The 21198-nt window shown below is 49.9% G+C and overlaps 1 protein-coding gene across 4 annotated transcripts in view; it reads right to left on the bottom strand.

Moving 5' to 3' along the window:
• DCAF8 (DDB1 and CUL4 associated factor 8) overlaps window positions 1-21198 on the bottom strand; it is a 1562653-nt gene that overhangs the window by 213345 nt on the left and 1328110 nt on the right. For all 4 annotated transcript variants that reach the window (XM_069635433.1, XM_069635432.1, XM_069635430.1 and 1 more), the window contains exon 11: window positions 6721-6840. In XM_069635433.1, the coding sequence (XP_069491534.1) occupies window positions 6721-6840 (120 nt within the window). The remainder of the gene's footprint in view (window positions 1-6720; window positions 6841-21198) is intronic.

Genomic DNA, 21198 nt, shown 5'->3' with positions numbered 1-21198 from the left:
TTTGGCTACCCATTCATGCTCTTGATCCTTAGACTTCCATCGGCGTACCAACACCGATGCCGCCGACATCATCATAATGACATACACCTTTCGGTGGGACCTGATGGGAATCTCCCCCAACACTCCCCCCAGGCAAACCATATCCAGCCCTCTATTCCTGCCTCCAACCTTCCCCAGGGTACGAACCACTGCCTGCCTTATTTGGCCCCAAAACAGGTCTAACTTCGGGCAATCCCACCATATATGAGCCCACGTTCCGATCCCCCCGCACCGCCTCCAGCTGTCCCGAGATGAAGGGGAGATCCTATGCAATCTGACCGGGGTGAGATGCCACTGGGCCAAAAGCTTTAGCCAGATCTCGCGGATCAGGATCGATCTAGTTAGCTTTGGGATTTGGGACCAGAGATGTTGCCATTTCTGCTCTTCAATTATGGCCCTGTGTCCTCCTGCCATTTCTTCATATAGGACCTAGGGGGGAGAGTTTCACCTTGTTTACTATGCCTATAGATGGATCCCATTAATCCCCTGTCCCCTGAGTGCGAGTCTAAATATTTCTCGAACAGCATCAGGGATCGGGAACCCGCCTGGCGCATCTCAGGATGAGAGAGCCAATGCCGCAGTTGCAAATACCCATATCTATGGCGTTCGTTCAGACCAAAATCCTTCTTACACCTTTCAAAGTCCTTAACTGACCCCTCATGGTACATATCTCGTAGCATTCGACAGGCCCCTTGGAACCAAGCATCAAAACTCCTGTTCTTACACCCTGGGGTGAACTGCGGATTTTCAAATAGAGGAGTGTACGGGGAAGGAAACGTGGTAAAATGAGAGCCTATCACTGCAGAGTCCCATGCCTTGCCTACAACAGAGGTGATTTCACTAGCATACATTTGAGGGGTTCTATCCGCCCTTGGCTTCCAAAGCATTCCCTCCAGGTGCCCTGCCTCCACTGCTCTGTCCATCTGCCTCCACAGCTTGTTCCGATCATCTCTCTGCCAGTCTCTGAGAATTCTAATCTGGTCTGCTAGAAAGTACACCCTGAAGTCCGGGACACCTAACCCCCCCCCCCCCTTGAGCAGAGAGCCCTCATAAGAGATGCAGCCATCCTTGGTTGTTTCCCCTTCCATATAAACCGGCTCGTAACCCTGTGCAGCACTCTGAAAAAACGACTTGGAACCGCGATTGGGAGGGCTGCGAAATAGTAAAGCATCAAAGGTGGTACCGCCATTTTTAGAACATTCATGCGGCCCAGCCAGGAAATACTCAGGGGACCCCAGTCAACCAATTTTGATTTAATTTTCCCAAGCAGGGGGAGATAGTTAGCCCTAAAAAGTTCTCCCACCGTTCTCGTAAGGAGCACCCCCAAATATTTGATATGTTTATCTGCCCAGCTAAACTCATAGGTGGTTTTAATATGCCTCTCTGTCGAAGGCGACAGTACAAGACTCAAAATTTCGGACTTACTGGAATTTATCTTTAGCCCCGCCACTTGCCCAAAAAGGTCTAGCTCATCAAAGAGAGCCCGGAGAGACTCCCTTTGGTCCGTTAATGAGAAGAGCAGATCGTCTGCAAAGGCGGCCACCTTATATACCTGTCCACCAAACGTTATGCCGTGTATATGTACAGCAGCCCTAACTGCTGTTAAAAAGGGCTCCAACTGGAGAAAATATAGCAGAGGGGAGAGAGGGCAGCCCTGTTTAGTACCCCGAGAAACCGTCACAGGTCCTGAGATTCGACCATTAATCGCCAATCTAAGGGTCGGGTTTTGATAGCTAGCCATCACCTGGCCTACGAAGCCTGGACCAAACCCCATCCTGATCAGCGTAGCTCGGAGGAAGCCCCACTCCACGCAATCATGCGCCTTTTTGGCGTCAACAGCTAGGAGAAGAGCCAGAACCCCCTTCTTGTGAGCTTTTTCCATCAGGTGAGCCAGTCTCCTTACATTATCTGCCGTTTGGCGACCCCTAATAAAACCCGCCTGGTCGGCCCGGACTATAGATGGCAAGATGTTGTCCAGTCTGGCTGCCAAGACCTTTGTGTACAGCTTAGCATCAACATTTATTAATGCAATTGGCTGATATGCCCCACAGCGCTCTGGGTTTTTGCCCTTCTTGTGAATAAGAACCACCTTCGCTTCCTCCATAGTCCGTGGCAAAATCCCGTTGACCCTATATGGTTGAATAGCCTAGTAAGATGGGGGATTAAAGTTTCTTTGTGTAGCTTATAAAATTCAGCAAGGAAACCATCCGGACCGGGGGCTTTACCAGCAGCCAAAGAAGATAATGCTTTCCTAACCTCATCAGTGGTAAATTCCCCCTCCAACTGTTCCCTCTGTTCTCTCGTTATAGAGTTAACCTGAACTCTCTCTAAGTATCTCACCTTCGCACTAGCATCTGGTTCACTAGAGGAGTACAGGTCTGAGTAGAATTTACAAAACTCTCTCTCAATATCACTATTGGAGGTGTACGTCTGATCCCCCTCTCCTTTGATTCGTGCAATCGTTTTCTCACTGTCTTCCCTCCGGAGCATCTTGGCTAACAGGCGATCGGATATATTCGCCTTAACATAATATTTCTGTCGCAAACGGAGGAGAGACTTCTCAGCTTCCCTAGACTGTATAAGATTCAACTGGGCCCTGAGTGTACGGACCTCTCTTTCTATAGTTCTCGTTTGTTTCTCGGCCATCTTGGCTATTGCCTCCTTGAGCCTATTTCCCAGCTGCTCCTCTTCGAGACGCAGTTCCCGTTCCCTCCTTGCTTTAATCCCCATCATCTTACCCCGTATCGTAGCTTTAAGAGCGTCCCACCATAATTGCGGCGTGGTGTCTCCCCAGCTATTCCGAACAACAAACTCTTCAAGCTCTTAACCAGGGTAGGGTCCTTAAAGAGGGACGCGGGATACCTCCACTTCCACAACCCCGGGGGCCCAAGTGGTCTAGCGAGCACCAGAATGACAGGGGTGTGGTGAGAGACCGCAATAGGACCTTATGTGATGTCCTGCAAATTCCCTAAGAGGGAACTTGACAGCCAGGCGTAATCTATACGTGAGTGTGTTCTTTGCGCATGCGAATAAAAATTGTATCCCGGGTCATCCCCCCGAACTTCCCTCCAAGCATCAACTAGTCTCAGATCTCTCATTTTAGCCTTTAGGTTCCCCGAGGGTCCCCCTGCGAGTCCCACAGCAGTCTACTCCTATCCCTGCGAGGGTCCCAAGCCATATTAAAGTCCCCCGTGAGGATGATCCGGCCCTGCGCAAATTTGCTCAGTTTATTGAGGGTTTGTACCATGAATGGGTCCTGTCCCGTATTGGGTGCATATATTGTTGCAATAGTGTAAGTCTCGCCCCTACCCTCCAGTATTATCACCAAATATCTGCCCTGAGAGTCCCGCTGAGAGGCCTTGATCGTCAAGTCCACCACATCTCTCACAGCAATAACCACCCCTCCCTTCTTGGCGACTTGAGTGGCTTGTAGAAGCCGGGAGTAACCCCATAGCCTAATCCTGTGGGAATCTTGGGTTGCAATGTGGGTTTCCTGCAGCGTGACAACCTCGGGTTTCTCCCTCCGCACATACACCTCAACGTTCACCCTTTTGTATGGGGAGTTCAACCCATTAACATTCATGGACATGAGTTTCAGCTGACCCCATCCTGGGGGCCCCTCCAACTTGGAGAAGCGTCCTCGCTCCTTCATCACCTGGGCCTCAGAAGTACACTGGATTCGGGTCCCCATAGTAGAAGGTAAAGCCTTGCTCGGTGCCTGGGGCTTCCTGGGTCAATAGCACCCCCCCACCCCCTCCCAAAACACCCCCTGGGTGAGCTCAACTGGCACTTTGCCCCCCTCGCATCAGAACCACGAGAGCTGAGCTCAAACATACTCCCAGTCTGAAACAACACGGGACTAACCCATCCCCTTCCAAGACAATCACCCCATCCCTCCCCGCCCGCACACCCCGATGCAGCTAACAGCCATGAGGACGATGCCTATTCCTCCTTTCGCAAATGCCCTCCCCGGCCTTGCCTTGTTACTCTTCAATCGTGGGTGAAACGCCAGAGAGCCCTCGCTGTGCAGAATCCCCTCCTCCCCCCAGGTGTGGAGGGGTTCTCTGAGATAAGTCGATCCCGTGGGGGGAGCCGTCTCGCCGGGCGCCTGGAGAGTACTTTAATCCATTCCCAGGATTTAAGTGCTTTACGGGGAGCCTCTGTCTCAGGGGGCCCTGTGTGATTGTTGATCCTCTATACCTAGTAGCTCCAGGCCCCGTTCACAGGACGTGATGTAATGCTGCTTGCCCTGCCACATGAATTGCAGACCAAACGGATAAGTCCATTGATATCGAACTTGCTGTGCCCTTAGGTGTTTCAGGACTGGACTCATTTGCCTCCTTTTAGCTAGAGTCACCTGCGCCAAGTCTTGATACAGAAAAATCTCAGAACCATTGCAAGTGATGCTGCTCGCCTTTCTAGCCTTCCGCATAATCGTCTCCTTAGTCACATAACTATGTAAGGCCACCAAAACGTCCCTTGGCCTCACGCCAGGTGCGGACCGGGGAGGCCCCACTCTGTGAATTCTATCGAACTGCAGGTCCAGGCCCCACTCTCCCTCCAGCAAGTCCGTGAAGATGTTTGTAAGAGTTTGCGCGAGGTCCTGGGCCTGGATAGTTTCCGGAAGAGCCTTGACCCGAATATTGATCCGCCTGGAGCGATTTTCCAGCTCCTCAGCCTGCAGCTCTAGATTCTGCGTTGCCACAGCTAGAGTCTCCAGCAAATTCCCTGCCTGACAAGCATCATCTGTCAGTTCTTGGATGGCCTTTTCAGTAATGTCGACCCTTTCTTCCACCTTGTTTATGTCGCGTTTGATTTCCCCGAGTCCTTCCGCTAAATCTTCTCGCAGGAAGTCCGTCTGCCTTTGGCCTGCCGCAGTAATTTTGTCGACCATCTCACCCAGAAACTGCTTTAGGATTGCATGTGTGACTAAAGCATCCTGGGAGGGCTGGGTGGAGAACTGGTGCGCCCCCACCCCACACCTCCCTGTCGCCTCCTCTAGCAAGTCCCCCTCCCTTTCAGGCGCCCGGGACCAAAGCTCGGCAAGGGTCGCCTCCTGGGATTTTTTCAAGCTCTTCACTGCCGAGGAGGGGTCCTTAGCCTTGTTTCTGGACATTGTGGAGAGCCCGTCGTAGCGCCTCAGATATCTTCAGCAGATCACTGCATTAATTAGAGTTGGAACCCTTCCACAGCTTCAGGGGTCCGCCGGCGCCCGAGGACAGGGAGGGGAGCAGATCACCCAACCAATACTGCCAGGCAAAACGTGAGGAAGGTCTTCAGCCATGGGTGTAGCGGCCCACCCCCTCCACTGTACAGCTCACCGGCGGCACCCCTATGCAGGTAAACCTCAGATCCTACGTGGTCCAGACTCAAGGGGTGGGTCAGCAAAGAGGGTCAACCCCCCTCAGGTAAAACGCTGGGATCCCCAGACAAACAGGAGAAAGAAGAAAAAAAACAAAAAAAAAAACTGTCTCTTTAATAGTCAGGGACACCTCGATCTGAAGGGTGTCCCTGACTACGTGCTCCAGGACAGACCTCTGGCCGTGTACTGCTTTGGGGGGCCTGGATAGACTGCCGTTCCCCCCACCGCTCGGTGCCTCCCTCCGTCCCGGGCTCTGTTTCAGAATCTCCCTTCCGCCCGTGCTCCTTACTTGTACCCGGGCCGTCCGACAAAGCAACTGAGGCCTCCCCTCTGAGGCCCACCGACAGACCACGAGCCCGCAGGGAGCTCCACCTCGCCGGAGCCCACGCTCCTCTTCGGCCCGCCTCCCGTGTAGCCGCCGGGTGCCGCGCAGGCCAGTCACCGCAGTCAACCCAGCGGGCACCGGACACCTCCTCCTCCACTCTAAATGGATGTCGGCGCCCCCCGCAATCCTCCCGCGGCAGGTCTCTCCACCAGCACACCACCGGCAGGCTATTCCAGACAGGGGCCCACCCGCAGGAGCCAACAGGCAGGGACCGGGGGAGCCGCACACCAGACCGCAGTGCCGGACCGCCAGCCCGGGGAAACAGTCATCCACGTCGGGAACGCCCACACTACACTGCACACGGACAGGAGACCGCAACCATCAGCCGGAGAGGGCAGAAAGAGAAGTCCGCTTCAGGCGGCACCGTCAGGAGCCGATCCGATCGGGGAGCTCAGGCGACACAGTGTTTACCAGCCGGAGGCCATCTTGGAAAAAACTTCAGCACATTCTTGACGGCATACAATTGTTTCAGTAACAGGTTTGCCTAAAGGACAAAAGTGAGAATACTGGATTGTGGTCTGCGGTTGTAGCCCAAACAGAGCTACTGAAAAGTCACTATTTACTTGGGAGCCTACCGGACGGACATTTTCACATACACCACCAAAATACATTTGTTACCCTTCTCCCATATCTCTGATAAATTTAGGTACATCCTGAAACAGTGAAGATCTAATAACCAGAGTAACAATGATTGTTTTGAAAATGGTGAAGTGCTAGAGTTTAAAAATCACATGTGGTAGTGAGAATACGCCTCGTACTGAACTCCGATGTTACAGTAACATTTTGCCACAATCATATTGTGTGATGAGAAAGGTTTTTACTTGTGTAAACACTGGGAAGATTAGACCTACGATGGTCACAAAACAGAACAGCAAGTGATCATTGGCAGTATTGGACAGTGATTACTAATATTCTTATTGGTAATTTTGCTCACCTCTTTTAATCCAGAGAGTTCTGTTGGTGCCTCTGCCGTGGGCACCCAAATCTTAACATCATAATCAAGGCCACTAGTTGCCAAGACTGGCAAATGAGGATGAGGCTCTAAACAGTTCACCTGCAATAAGAAAAGAAAATTGCATGTACAGTCTATGGCATTTTGTGCCAAAACACAGATAATGATGGCGACAGTGTGCGGTCTTTGTGGGCAAAAGGTTTAAGTTACTTACCTGTAACCATTGTGCTCCAACATGGATTCAAATGCTCATGAATATTCCCCCTCGTCAGGCTGAGAATCCTCGGTAAAAGAAAAAACTGTTTCACTTTCACTTAGAAACTTTCTACTTTAAACCAATCACTGTCCTCTGGGTCATACTGCCCCATCCAATGACAGTCCTCTCCCTAAGCCCCTGCTCTGGCACCCATCTTCAGATTTAGTAAGCACGTAAAGTGGCAGTATGTCCCAAGAAGAGGGGTCTGAGGCAGGGTTCACATGTGAATCCATGCCAGACCCATGCTGGAGAACAAAGGTTACAGGTAAGTAACTTAAACCTTCTCCAGCATAAGGTCTGGCATGGATTCACATGCTCATGAACAACAAATACATAGCAGTACAACATTAAACAACCACGGGTGGTGGCAAGGCTCAACAGAAGCAATTACACTTACCCCAGGAACAGACTCATCTCAAGCAAACCGGTTGCGTAGCACTGCTTGGCCGACTCTGGACCCCTCCCTGGAATCCCAGTCTACCCAGTAGAATTTCGTGAATGTGTGAGTCGACCTCCACGTAGCAGCCCTGCATATGTCGAGCAGGGCTACACCAGGCAGGAACGCCTTTGTTGCAGCGATGGCTCTGGTGGAGTGGGCTCTCAGACAGCTGGGCAGCGGTCGGTTAGCCAACCGATGACAGTGCGTGATGCAACCGGAGAGGCATCTTGAAATTGAAGTCTTGGACAAGGCCTTCCCCATGGTTCACAGGACCAAAGTTCATGAACGGCAGTGAAGTCTTCCGAAAATTCTTTGTGCACGAGACGTTGAACTTCAGGGCACAATCAACTTCCAGTGAATGCAAGGCACTTTCCGCATGAGACAAAGATTTGGGACTAAATCCGGTAACACCAAAGGCTCGTTGAGGTGGACCTCCCATGGAACCTTCGGCATGAAGGAGGGGTGTGCATGTAGCACCAGCCTCGCTTCGTGAAAACTCAGGTATGGTTGTTTGCAGGATCGGGTCTGGATCTCACTTACCCTTTTGACAGAGTTGAGGGGCACTACGAAAACCGTTTTCCACGAGAGGAACTTGAGCAGGGCCTGATGCAGAGGCTCGAAGGGGGCCCCCATGAGCCTTGTCGGAACCACATTGAGTGTCCACGCCAGGACAGGAGCCTTCACCGGCGGGAAAGATCTAAACGTCCTTTGAGAAACTCCTTAAGTCGATGGGACCAAAGCGAAGATCTTCCTGGCGAACTGGTGTAGCGGGAGGTCACCACCAGATGTACCTTGATGGAGGCGTGGGCCAGTCCGGCCTTGGCCAAGCATAGCGAGTACGTCAGGATCGGTGGGGCCGTGACCCTCAAAGGGGTAATCTTTTGTGACCGGCACGACGTAGCAAAATGCTTCCACTTGTGATCGTAGCACTTCAAGGTCGACGATGCCCTGGCTTTAGAGAGGACCACCCTGCAGTCCACTGGCAACTCATCCTCCAAACTCTAGGGCTGCAGGAGCCAAGCCCTCAGGGTCAGCGATCCTGGGTTGTGATGTAGGATTGCGCCTCCTCCTCTGGTGAGAAGATCCGGTACCACTAGCAGCTTAACCGAAAGCGACACTGACGGGCTGAGAAGGTCCGAGTACCAAATCTGCCTTGGCTACGCCAGGGCGATCAGTATCATCCTGCATTGGCACTGTGAGTGTGTTGATGACTCGTAGCAGGAGAGGAAACGGAGGAAACATGTACAGAAACAGCCCTACCCAAGGGAAGGAGAATGCGCCCCCCCAGGCTTCCCAGTTGGTAGAATCTGCTGTAAAACGTCTGGCATTTGGAGTTGGGCGCCTCAAACAGATCGATCTGGGACCTGCCCCACTTGATGAAGATGCATTCGACCTGGTCCTGCCGAAGTTCCCACTCGTGGCAGGAGCACAATTCCTTGCGATGGGGTTCTTGACTCTAGGTGAAGAGGGACAAGGAACATCCCTTGTCCGACGGGCCAGCCCCACTAGTCCTGCACTTCCTTGGAGAGCGCTGGGGATCCAGTGCGCCACTGTTTCCTGATGTAGAACATGGTGGAGGTGGTGTCCGTGGGGATCCTCACCACCTTGCCCTTCAGTGACGGAAGGAATGACTTGAGGGCCCAGAACACTGCCCGTAGTTCCAGGATGTCGATATGGATATCCTTCTCCTCTGGCAGCCACAGACCTCTGGCGTGCAGAAGTCTGGTGTGGGCTCCCCATCCTTCCAGGGAAGCGTCCGTGGTGACTGTTTCCTGATATGGAGGGTTTTGAAATCTTGTGCCCTGGGCGATGTTGGAGCGGAGGACCCATCATCCTATCGCCGACGGAACTCGTGTCAAGAGGGATCTTGTCCGTGAAGCTTCCCGACACCTGTATCCAGCGAGCGTCCAGGAACTCCTGAAGAGATCCCATTTGCAACCTGCATAGCCGGATGATATAGATACAGGATGACATCATGCCGGGTAATGACTTGATGGCCCCGTACCGTGGCCGTCTTCATCGACGACAGTCGCTGCACCTTTCCTTGAATGGCTGCTACCCTCTCCTCTGAGGGTGACGCCAGACAAGACACCTTATTGAGTCTGGCTCCTAGGAACAGCGCGTTCTGCGATGGTGTTAAGCAGGACTTCAGATAGTTGATTGAGAATCCCAGATCCGTCAGTAGCTGGACGGTCGTTTCAGTGCATCGAACGGCAAAAACCTGCGAGCGGGCCCGAATGAGGATGTCGTTGAGGTACAGGTACACGTGTATGCCTGTAGACGTAGATGGGCAGCCACCGACATCAGGCATTTTGTGAACACACTGGGGGCAGACTTCAATCCAAAAGGTAGAACCTTCAACTGGTTGTGCTGACCTTGCACTACGAAACACAAACTTCTGATGTTTCTTGTGAATCGGGACGTGGAAATAGGCATCCTCCGGGTCCAGTGGCATCAAGAAGTCTCCTTCCTCCAGTTGGCTGAACACGTGTTGCAACCTAACCATCCTGAACTTTTGGGACTTCAGGTATTTGTTGAGACGTCGCAGGTCTAGGATGGGCCTCCAACCCCTCCGTCTTCTTTCTGGCTAGAACGTATCTGGATTAGACTTCGGAGCCCCAGAGCCGTTGGGGGAACTAGCTCCATCGCCTCTTTTCACAGCATGGGCTGTACCTCTTCCAGGAGTTGAGGGATTTGCTGCTAACTGGTAATCTGATGGATCTGCAGACACCTGCATTGAAACTTCAGGGTGTGCCCTTCGGCGAGAGTGTGCAGCACCCATCTTTCGGTGGCGATCTTCTTCCACTCGCTGACGAAACTCGTTAGCCCGCCTCCCACTGGGGTGCACACATGGAAACTTGACTTCCCGGGCATTAGGCCTGCTTTGGCACTAGTGTCCTGCCCTGCCTGCGACAACAATGTGGTCACCTGCTACCGTAGGCCTCGGAACAGCCTCTGTAGGCTTCCTGAGTCGTGGATCTGGAGGGCTGATGGTACGAAGAGGAGAAACTTTAGGCAGACCTACTCGACTTTCCCATGGAGGAGTGAAAATAAGAGCGATGCTGCTGGAGAGTGCACAGGGAACGGGCCATCTCTGTATCCGCCTTGATGGCCTGGAGGGATTCATCGACAACCTTCCCAAATAAGTTCTCTCCGTCGAAGGGCATGTCCAACACCTTCGCCTGGACCTCCTGCCAGAAATGTGTGGCCTTTATCCAGCGTTGGCGACAAAGGCAGACACCATTCCCCATCTGCCAGAACCCTGTGTCTGCAACGTTCAACGCTACTGTGATGGCATGATCAGACGCTGCTTCCCCTTCCTGGAAGAGGGCGATTGCCTCCATCTTCTTATCCTCAGGGAGGAACTCCAGAATAGGCCCCAGCTTGTACCACTGCTCCCTGTCGACCTGGCTAAGATTGCCAGTGATTTGGCCGCCTTGATAGTGGACGTTGCGGTGTAGATCACCTTCCTTCTCATGGTGTCCATCCTCTTCCCCTTGCTGTCTGGAGGGACAGCAAGTCGTCGTCTGTAATCAAAGCCGTCCCTGTGTCTGGGTCTGTTGGGGAGAAGGGGCCCGATGTGGAGGCTGAAATGGGGGCGCTGGATGCCGCTTTTTCGTTGGCTGATCGGGGACCTGGGGGCCACCGGAATCGTGTGACGGCATCCTCCTCTGGATCTCTGACACCAAGGTGTGCAGGGTCGACAAAATGTCCAGAGACACGTCCCTCGGCTGAGCTGGCGGGATCAGAAAACTAGGCCCTGCACCGTCGTTGACCTCCTCTTCAACGTCCTCATGGACCGTGTGCAAGGACTCCTGGTGATCGTTGTCCGTGGACGAGACATCCATGGCTTGGGCCACGGCCTGGGAGGGCTGTTTCGGGGCCTCCTTGCCCACCCTTTTCCCCCCTGAGGGGCTTGAACCTGAGCTAGTTTCCCCCTTCTGGCGTGCCAGCTGACGTTGCCAAAGTCACCGCGGCGGTGTTGCGCCTTGGGTGTAGGGATACCTTCGGTGCTGCGGGGCCTTCATTCACAGGCTCAGCGACCTTAGATGCGTGATAGCAGCCGTTGCCAAATCCATCGTCGACAAAGTCTTAGCCTGGGCTGATTGGGCCTGCTTGGGCTGTTCGGCCTTCTCCTCTGTCTGCGGCTTTGCAGACTTCTCCCACAGATTAGCCGGGTAGATTTCCTTTTTGAGGAGGAACTCTATTGTCGGTTGGCCATGGAGGTGGAGGGTGATGTCGATCGCCCCCTATCCATCTTGGGTCCCACTTCCGTGGCAAACCCGGTGGACTCGGACTTGCGGTTCTTGGCCTTGTCTTGGGCCCCCATGGATGAGGCACCCTCAAAGAACTTAGAAGACCGCTTCTCGGACCGGCTGGTCCTGGGCGAGGCATGACCTTGCTCAGAGCATGGGGCAGAGGCCTTGGCGTTAAGCCACGCTGCCTGTCTCTCGTCTTCTTGGAGAATCCGAGGCATATTTCGCAATCCACCTCCGTATGGTCTGAATGCAGGCAGTAGAGGCATTGCAGGTGCTTGTCTTATACAAACACATTCCGTAGCACATATTTGGTGCAGGGCTTGAAGAGGGACCTTCCCTCCTTCTCCTGCGTCATGGTCAGAGGGGGCGAAGTAGGCCCGATGGCCTGCTAGAATTTTTGATGATCTTTGCCCTTGAGGGGCCCTGAAATTCACTGACAAAGGATCCCTGCTATCCGCAGATGGAGAAGAGGGCACACAGGCTCTTTTGGAACAAAAATAGAACTTTTTTACATTGAAAACAGTGCAAACTCGAGGACTCCCAACACTGAAGCATGCAGTAAAAATCAAGATGGCTGCCAGAGGAGGGGCTTAGGGAAAGGACTGTCATTGGATGGGGGCAATATGACCCAGAGGACAGTGATTAGTTTAAAGGAGAAATACAGTTTGTAAGTGAAACTTTTTTCTTTTACTGAGGATTCCCAGCCTGATAACGGGGAATATTCATGAGCATGTGAATCCATGCCAGACCCCATACTGGAGAAGAAATGTTACTCACATGAAATAAAAAAATAAGAAACTGAGAACATACTTCTTCACAAGCATAGTGGCATCTATGCCCTTGACTAGCATGCTATCAAATCTTGCAAGCAGATATTCATATTTTTGTTGATCACTGTGTTGGAATGCAATCTGTGAGGGGGAGAAGACTAACCTTTTTTGATTTTGAATAATAATATGTAGGTATTTATCTTTTAAAGTAGAATCTGCTAATCAAACCCCGTTTTTACAATGCTCAAAATGCCAAACATACTGCACACATGTATCTTGCTGTGACCGTCTTCTGACATCCCCTGCAGCTGCCTTGCAATAACAGCAGGGCAGGTTAAAAGGTGACACGTGCAAGTGGCTATTGCGCCCTCAAACACTTGTGTATAGGTGCGTTATAAATTCCATATCATATCTATTTAACTGTATGCACCATGGGTTCAAACCGTTGTGATACACTAAAAAACGAAATAGAAGCCATGTCTAGTTTTGACATGGTGGCTGAGAATGCACAACTATACATTGTCACAGTTGGCCTTAATAATGTCAAGAGCCTGATAGATGGTTGAAGGATTCTTATTATTACCACTTTAATTTTGATTGTAGAATGCTCTTGACAATGCTGGTAGGCTGGACTAATGGGTCGTCCTAACTGGTCTCTCAATCTTCAGTGGGATCCCTCAACCACAACAGAGTCTTCCCTAACACCCAGTGCGAGCGCGAATCCTAAAGATCAGTGACCCCTACTACCTGCTCTGTCCTGTATGATGGAGGAGGAACTAAAAAGCCTCCTCGAACTACATCTCTGGAGCTTACTAAAGGTGTCCTGCGCAAAGATTGTCACAAGAATGGTCTCAGTTGGCATCAGTGATGTTCTGAATGGTCCCTGTCGGACAAGCTCCCTCCCTCTCACCCCTTAAATTCCCTCCCCCTGATCTTGCCTCTGTACGGCCTTTCCTCTCTACTAATTTGGATCAGTTTCCCTGGGATCATCTGCTAACCTCGGGTCTTACTGGTGGATACCTGAAGGTATCATTGGGTGCCTACTTTTTTGTGGGGTTCTGGGGGGCGGAGATTTGGGAATATTCTACTCCCTATTGTTTATTTTATTTATTATTAGTACAGTATAGCCAGTAAGGGTTTTTTGTACACAAATAAAATCAATTTAAAACAGTACAAAACAATATCAAATATTTACAATTACATACAATATTCAAGATTGATTCAAAATGCATCCATAATTTTATCATCTAATAATTGAGGGTAACATTACATCATAATTCTTTTCCAAAACTCTAAAATGTCCACATTAAGATCATGACCATAGGCTAAAATATTAGATCTTCGGGCCGCTTGGAGACCTTCACAATCCATTTATTAGCAAGGTTAGTAAAGTTCTGTTCACAATCGTATTCTCAAACAGCTTTTTTAATCACCGTTCTAAATCTATTTGTTGTAAGATGCAACAGGTCTATTCCTATTCACTTCTGCCGAATATAGACTTTTTACCGTTTTTACTGTAGAAGCAGAGAAACCTGGATGAGTGCACAAAACACTAAAATTAATACTCAACAGGGAGTCAACATGTGCATGACTAAGGTTCCAAATGAGGTTCAGAGCGTTCAATGTCACGCCGTTTCTTTAGATAAGCATATTAATCTAACAGAATATATTCAATGGGCATGTTCTTTCTAATATTTAACATGGTTTTTAGGCAGACGTTTTCCAACCGCTGCAGTTTATAACTGTTTATGCCCACAAATGTTCACCCCACATAACATTGGCTTCTTTTTCCCTTTATACACTTGTTACAGCAGCAAGTGGGAAGCCTGCATGATTTCTAACAAAATTCACAATGCCATTCAGACATTGCTTCACTCATCTCTAAATTCGAAAAGTCAGCATCCCAATTTAGTTTGAGGTCAAAAGTCACTCTCAAGTACTCATTGGAGTGAACCAATTGTATGCTATGATGTCCGATTTTAAAATTCATTGTGGGGGCCACAGGAAGTTTTCTTTCGGTTAAATGTCATTGACTTGGTTTTAGAGGCACTAATGCTTATGCTGTTTCTATTGGCATAGTCATTAAGCTTACTCAAGAAGCACTATTAAAGAACATGCTTTTCTGCCTGCCGCACAGAGGATCCCCCACCATGCGGTGAGCGCCCTTCCTTCCGACCTAGTAATGAATATAAATGCATTTAAAATCCCTTTTCTCCGCTCCATGCTCAGAGCCTGCTTCCCCCTCCTCTGCTGCTGAAAGGCCACCCCCAGGGGTGCTCCGATAGGGAGAAGTAGTCATCATATGAATAGAACAGCACTATATCACCGTCCTTGCCAGGGCAGCCCTCAGCGAAGGGCCAGAGACAAAGGCCAGCTCCACCACTAAGCAGCTCCACTCTGTTTGCCCATGTTCGTCTGGGACGTCTGATGCAGACAACCTACAGTGAAGGATAGGGTAAGTGTGGTGTAGGGAGGGTGTACAGCCATTACTGTACTCCAGTAAAACCCCACCAGGCGGTTTACCCATGATCATCTAGCCTAATTGGGTAAGGTAGCCATTTTGGCACTGAGTCTAAGTGTGTAAGATAGCCATACTTCACATCCAAATGTGGTTATAGCTGTTATATTCCCCTGCTGGGCTCTGAGATATAACTGCAATGTGCCCTATAATTAGCCATTGTGTTCCGCACCACGGCTAATTTGTTTTGAATGTTGGCATGCCCTGTAACTAGACATCGTAAAGCGATACGGGCGGGAAGCACAACCATTAATGTGCTCCAGAAACCCAGCCACTCTTACACTACTATGTAAACAGTGCTAACCTTCTTTACTTTCAGACTCCGTCCACAGGGTTCACTTATGGCTTTTCCTTCCTTCACAATTTTCTTTTAAAAAAAAAAATTTATTTATGCCAACTGTACATGATACATCACATTTAATTGTACATTTCTTGTATTGTTCTTACAGTTTTGTTTCCTCCCCTCCCTCCTCCCCAACTCATAACCCCAAACTGCCATGATTCGAGCCACCTTCCTACAAAATCTACCGATTTCGGGCAAGCCCAGAACATATGTACCATTCCTGCATCTACTTCCCCACATTTTGGGCATGTCTGTATCGCTGCATGTTGGAACTTCGCTATTGTCTTAGGTGTCATATATGCTCTGTGGGTTACATATAACTGAATCTGTTGTAAGCGTGCGTTTCTCGATACTCGTTTATGGTATCATTGCACTCTAACCCATAACCCATCCTCCATTGCCTCGCCCACTTCCTCCTCCCAGTCTGATCACGTTTGCACGATTTCTTTCCCAATCTTGGACATGAGTAGCTCATATATGCGGGATACCTCGTGTCCTCCGCCCGATATATCATAGAACAATTATATCATTGCATCTGGCTGGCGTGATAAGTCCTCCTCCAATCATTTCCCGTTTACTATCCCTACTGTCCGTAGATATTTGACATAATGCCCCCTGTGTAGCTCTTCCCCCACCACCAATTCCTCAAACTCCTTAGGTTTCCTGTCTACCCATACATTCCCACCAATTCCCATTTCATTCTGATGTTCAGCCTCAGTTGTTCATCTACTCCTTCCAATGCCACCAGCTGTGTCTGTGGTGAACACTTGAACGGATTGGCTATCAGTCGGCAGGCCCTCCCCCACATTTCTCTACCCAGGCCCAGCAGTCTGCCCTCTGTGTTCCTGTTTCGGCAGCAAAATTCTTTCATTCAAAAAGTAAGGGGTGCTTTCGACGCTCCACAACTGGAATTCCGATGTCTGTTCTTCCGACAGCCACCTCGCCACATATTGTAGCTGACTAGCTAGGTAGTAGACTTCGAAGTAAGGCAGTCTGATGCCTCCCTGCTCATATGAGTTTAGTAGCTTCCACAATGCTATTCTACTCCTTGAGTTATGCCAAAGGAACCCCCTGCATGTGCTTTGTAATTTCGAGAAGAATCTTAGGTATTGCGTGTGGAATGTTTGCAAAATAGTGTAATAGCCTTGGCAGCACCACCATCTTTAATAAAGCCGCTCGCCCCATCATAGACAATGGTAATTTAACCCAGAATTCCATGCTTTTTTCTATTTTGGACACCGCCTTTTCAGTATTCTGTTTGCGTTCTTCTGCGGGGTCATGGTAAATATCTACTCCCAGGCATCTAAATGTGTCAGTAACCCAAGTAACCGGCAATACCGGCAGCTCGTGATTGGGCGTGCCTATGCATCTTCCTAATGGGAATATACTCTATTTTTGCGGGTTGACCGTTATGCCAGATAGTCTTGCATATCATTCCATAACTTCTAAGATGTATTGCAAATTCTCCTCTGGATAATGCAAATAGAACAGCATGTCATCCGCATATAGTGATATCAAGTGCTGCCTGCCCTTGGTGCTAATTCCGACTTCCCCATATTGCTGTCTCAGATACGCCGCTAGTTGTTCTAGTGCTAAGTTAAAAAGCATCGGGGACCACAGACATCCTTGCCTAGTGCCCTTACTTAGCTGCCATTGTTCCGAGATACTAGAGCCTGTGTTGACCCGTGCTATCGGCTCACTATATAACAATCTCACCCATCTCAGGTACTTGGGTCCTATCCCATATTCCTCCACGACCACCAGCAGCCAAGGCCATTTAACCAAGTCGAACGCTTTTACTGCGCCGAGTGAGACTACTGCTACCTCTTGCATGTTCCTCTGGTTGTAGTCTATAACATAGTGAAGTCTCTGCAAGTATCAGTTATATTCCTATGTGGAATGTACCCCGTTTGGTCTGGGTGTATCAGCTTACTTATGACTGGTTTAAGCCTATTAGCCATCGCTGCCATCAGGATCTTACTGTCCTGATTAAGTAATGAGAGGGGTCTGTAAGACTTGTATTCTGTGTCTGGGTTATTGGGCTTCAGGATCGGGATGATAATCGCTTACCGTAGGGTTTCGGGTAATTTACCTGTACTGAGCGCCTTGTTGAACATCGCTAGCAAAGGGGGGATTAACGCCGTTTTATACATTTTGTAGAACTGGCTAGGTAGTCTGTCTGCCCCTGTGGTCTTGTTAGTGGGCAATAGCTTAATGACATGCTCTACTTCCTCTGATGTTATCGGGAGTTCTATGCTTTCATTTTCTGCCTCCTCTAGTTTGGGGAGTGTAATCTCTGTTAATGCTTCTCGCATTTCTATCTCTTCCTCTGCGTTGGAGTCTGCATACAGTGGTTTGTAGTATTCTAAAAAACATTCATTGACTTCTTCCTGAGTCTCATGAAGCTGCCCACATGTCCCTCGCATTGCTCTAATGGCCTCCCTGGTAGTTTCACTTTTGTATAACCAGGGTAACAATCTGCCTGGTTTATCCCCTTCTGCATGTTGCCTCTCCACATATTTCTGGTAGCTTAAGTTACCCAGTCTCTCCCAGTGGTTTTTACAGTCCTGCTGCAATTGGGTCATATCCTTAGCCACTTGTGGTGTTCTCGTGCTCTCCTGCATCATCTATTCCATTTTCCTTTCTGCCTCTTGTAGTTCTTGTTTTATCACCTTTTGCAACCCTCTGGATTTAGCCATTGCCGCCGCTCTTATGACCACCTTGAATGCCTCCCATAGTGACTCAGACGAGTCTACACTGCCTGTGTTATGTTTACAGTATTCTACTACGTTGACCCGTAGGTCTCCCCGGAACACCATATATTTTAAGGATTCCGCTCTGAGTCTCCATGTGGGGATCCTAGCTCTGGGTGGTCTGATCTGCCATGTCAACACCAGCGTGGCATGATACGATAGTACCAATGCTTTATATTCTACTTGTGACACTTCTCGTATTAGGTCTATGTTTATGAATATGTAATCCAGCCTTGTGTAGTGATTTTGTGGGGCGGAATAGTGTCAATATCCTCCATCGTGTGGATGGTGCTCCGTCCATGTGTCTACCAGATGAAAGGCTTGTAGCAGGGTATTAAGGGCCTTTGCTGCCGGGGTTGAGCGTGTCATTTTGTTGTCTGACCTGTCCAACAATGGGTCTAGAGTACAGTTACAGCCCCCCCCCCCCCCCAGATCACCGCTCCATCGATGTACGGGCTGACATTGGTGTACAGAGCTCTAAAGTAGGCCGTAGTGTCTTGATTGGAAGCATACACATTGATTATGCTCACTTCTCTATTCTACACCAGACCCTTCAACAATATCATCCTGCCTTCATTGTCCATGGTGGATTGCAGCAGCTTGAACAGGACATGAGGTGCTATCCGTGTAATAACCCCTCTTGCGTACGCTGAGTATGTGGCTCCTAAAGTCATCCCTTTCCATTTCCTTTTGATAACATCCTGTTTTTCTTTGGTCGAATGCATTTCTTGCAACAGTGCTATATCTATTTCTTGTCTTCTCAAATACATCATAACTCTGTTACGTGTGATATAATTGTTTAGCCCACGCACATTCCAGGTTACTATCTTCAGCACTCCCATTTTATCAATTTCCCTGTCGTCTCATCCTCTTCCCCAACTCTCGTCTGTAGGCCTTTCCCCTTAAAATATCCCCAACTTCCCACCCCTCCTAACCTAACCCCAACAATTGCCCAGCTCCAGAACTGAATCTCAGGCATCCCTGTTTCTCCCTCCTTTTACAGCCCGTTGCCGTTACTAAGAGCGCAAAAGGTGGATACTGTGCTACCAGTATCCCAACTAACTAACCTATTGGGGGTAAGAACGGTTCCTACGGGCCTCCTGCATATTGCTAATAATCATAGGCCTCAAGGCTCAGTTCTCCAATAGTCCAAGTGTCTCTATCACTAACCTTCGTGTCCACACCCCCGCCCTTGGGTTACACATTAGGGCCCCGTCGACGGGTCACTTATCACTCTCCTTGCCGTCACGGTCCCTCTGCTCTGATGGCATGTTCTGAGAGTCCATCCAACTGTTTACTTCTTCCGAGGTCTCGCAAAACAGGGCCCGGTCCTTATGCAGTACTTTCATCTTGGCCCGGTTCCAGGAGCATGAACTTGAGTTGGGCCTTGCACAGTCTTCTTTTCACCACTCTGTAGTCCATCCGTTGTTTTTGTACCAAAAAGGTATAATCCGGGTACGCTGTAACGGACGCCGACGCTCTGCTGATGGTGCTCCCGTTTCAAAAATGTTTCATCATCTTCTCTCTGTCCTTATAATTCAATATTTTGGGTATTATCGGCCTTGGCGGAGCTCTGGGTTGCAGTCTCCGCATCAGTGCACTGTAAATCCCTGGGAGTGCGTGCCCCCTCCAATTTCTTGCAATAACATGTCTTCTATATAATTGGTCGGGTCCTGTCCCTCTTCGCCTTCCAGTAGCCCTACGATCTGAACATTGTTGGCCTGGCCCGGCCTTCTGCTTCCTCCGCTCTGTTTTCCAGATTCTACACTTGTTTCATATAGGAGATCACTGTGGTATTGTCTTTGCAGCTACTGGCATAGACCTGTACCTCTTTTTCTAGCGCTCCTGTACGCTCTGACAGTGCTCTGACATCTTGCCTTAAGAGGTCCATGTCTATCTGCATAGCATCTATTTTGAATTCCAGCGACAACTACAGTTCCGCTATAGCTGCCAGTATTTGTTTGTCCATTCGATCTTGTGTGGCTCCCTCAGTTGGCTCTTGTGGCTGCAACTTAGCTCCTTCTAGTGCTTTTGCAGGTCTGGTAAACGCATCCAAGGATGACTGTTTGCCTTTCTCTTTGTTTGCCTTAGACGCCATCGTTAAAGTCTTCTACCTTAAATTCCTTTGTATGCCTGGAATCCGTGGTGGTGTAGATTGCTTCCGTCTTCCTCAGTAGAAGGGGAATGTCTCTCTACGTTTTCGTGCGGGGTCTAATCTTTAGATTTTAGGCACCATGGGCAGTCTCTCTGCGAGTCAGGGTCTATCTTCCGCTACCCCGTACTGTGGCCTCAGTCTGTTCTTTCGGTACCTCCCTGTTACTTCTCTGGGCGGGGTACTGCTCTGGGGGTCTCTTCTAAGTCCGTTGGTAACCCTTGGGTGCGTGGGCTTCTATGGCGCCTCTGTGCACTCCGGGCTTCTTCCGTCCCTTGTGGCGCCTTCCTGACTCATCTCCTCACCTCTCAGAGTACGCTCAGGCTATTAGTAGCCACTGGTTTATGCACTCTGCTGGGATGCCTTCGCTTATGCTTCCTTCCTTTCCCAGCGTACAATGGTTGGCCTGTGCAAGGAGTGCTCGCAGTAGTAACTGTACGGACCGCCGCACTGGTCTTCTTGCTTGCTCTTCCAGACACCCGTGTGCTTTTTACTTTTTAGGGTACCAACGCGCCTGTGCTGGCTTGTTTAACTGCGGGCAGGGCTGTCAATCCTCCTTTCGAGTGCTGTCTCCCTTTACCAGTTGCTCCTTGTAGGGTTCTTTGTCTGCAGATACATTTATTGGCCTGGAGTTCGTCACCTTGTGGCATCCGTATTGTGTTTGTGAGCCCCGTCTTGCAGGGGCTGCTGGTACTCGCACCGTGTGGGTTTTGTTTTTAGTCTATTTCAGGTGTAGTAAGGTCTGAGGGAGCACTTGGTAATCTTCGTTGGTGCTCGTGTTTCATGTCTCTAGCGATGGTACTTGCATCTGTCTGCAATCCGTTGGTGTGTGTGCCTCTTTAAGCCCCCTGTAGCCCACGCAGCACGCCATAGCTTAGTTAGGTTGGTGTCTCTCCTATTCAGGGCTGTTCCGTGGTGTTTTGCCTGTCTTGTGTTTCTGTGCCAGGTCCCCGGGGCCCCCTCACTCGCG

This window comes from Ambystoma mexicanum, chromosome 1q (genome assembly GCF_040938575.1).
Source record: "Ambystoma mexicanum isolate Mex_15411 chromosome 1q, UKY_AmexF1_1, whole genome shotgun sequence".
Taxonomy (NCBI): domain Eukaryota; kingdom Metazoa; phylum Chordata; class Amphibia; order Caudata; family Ambystomatidae; genus Ambystoma; species Ambystoma mexicanum.
Note: the sequence above shows the minus strand (reverse complement) of the source record. Positions and strands in the feature narration are given on the sequence as shown.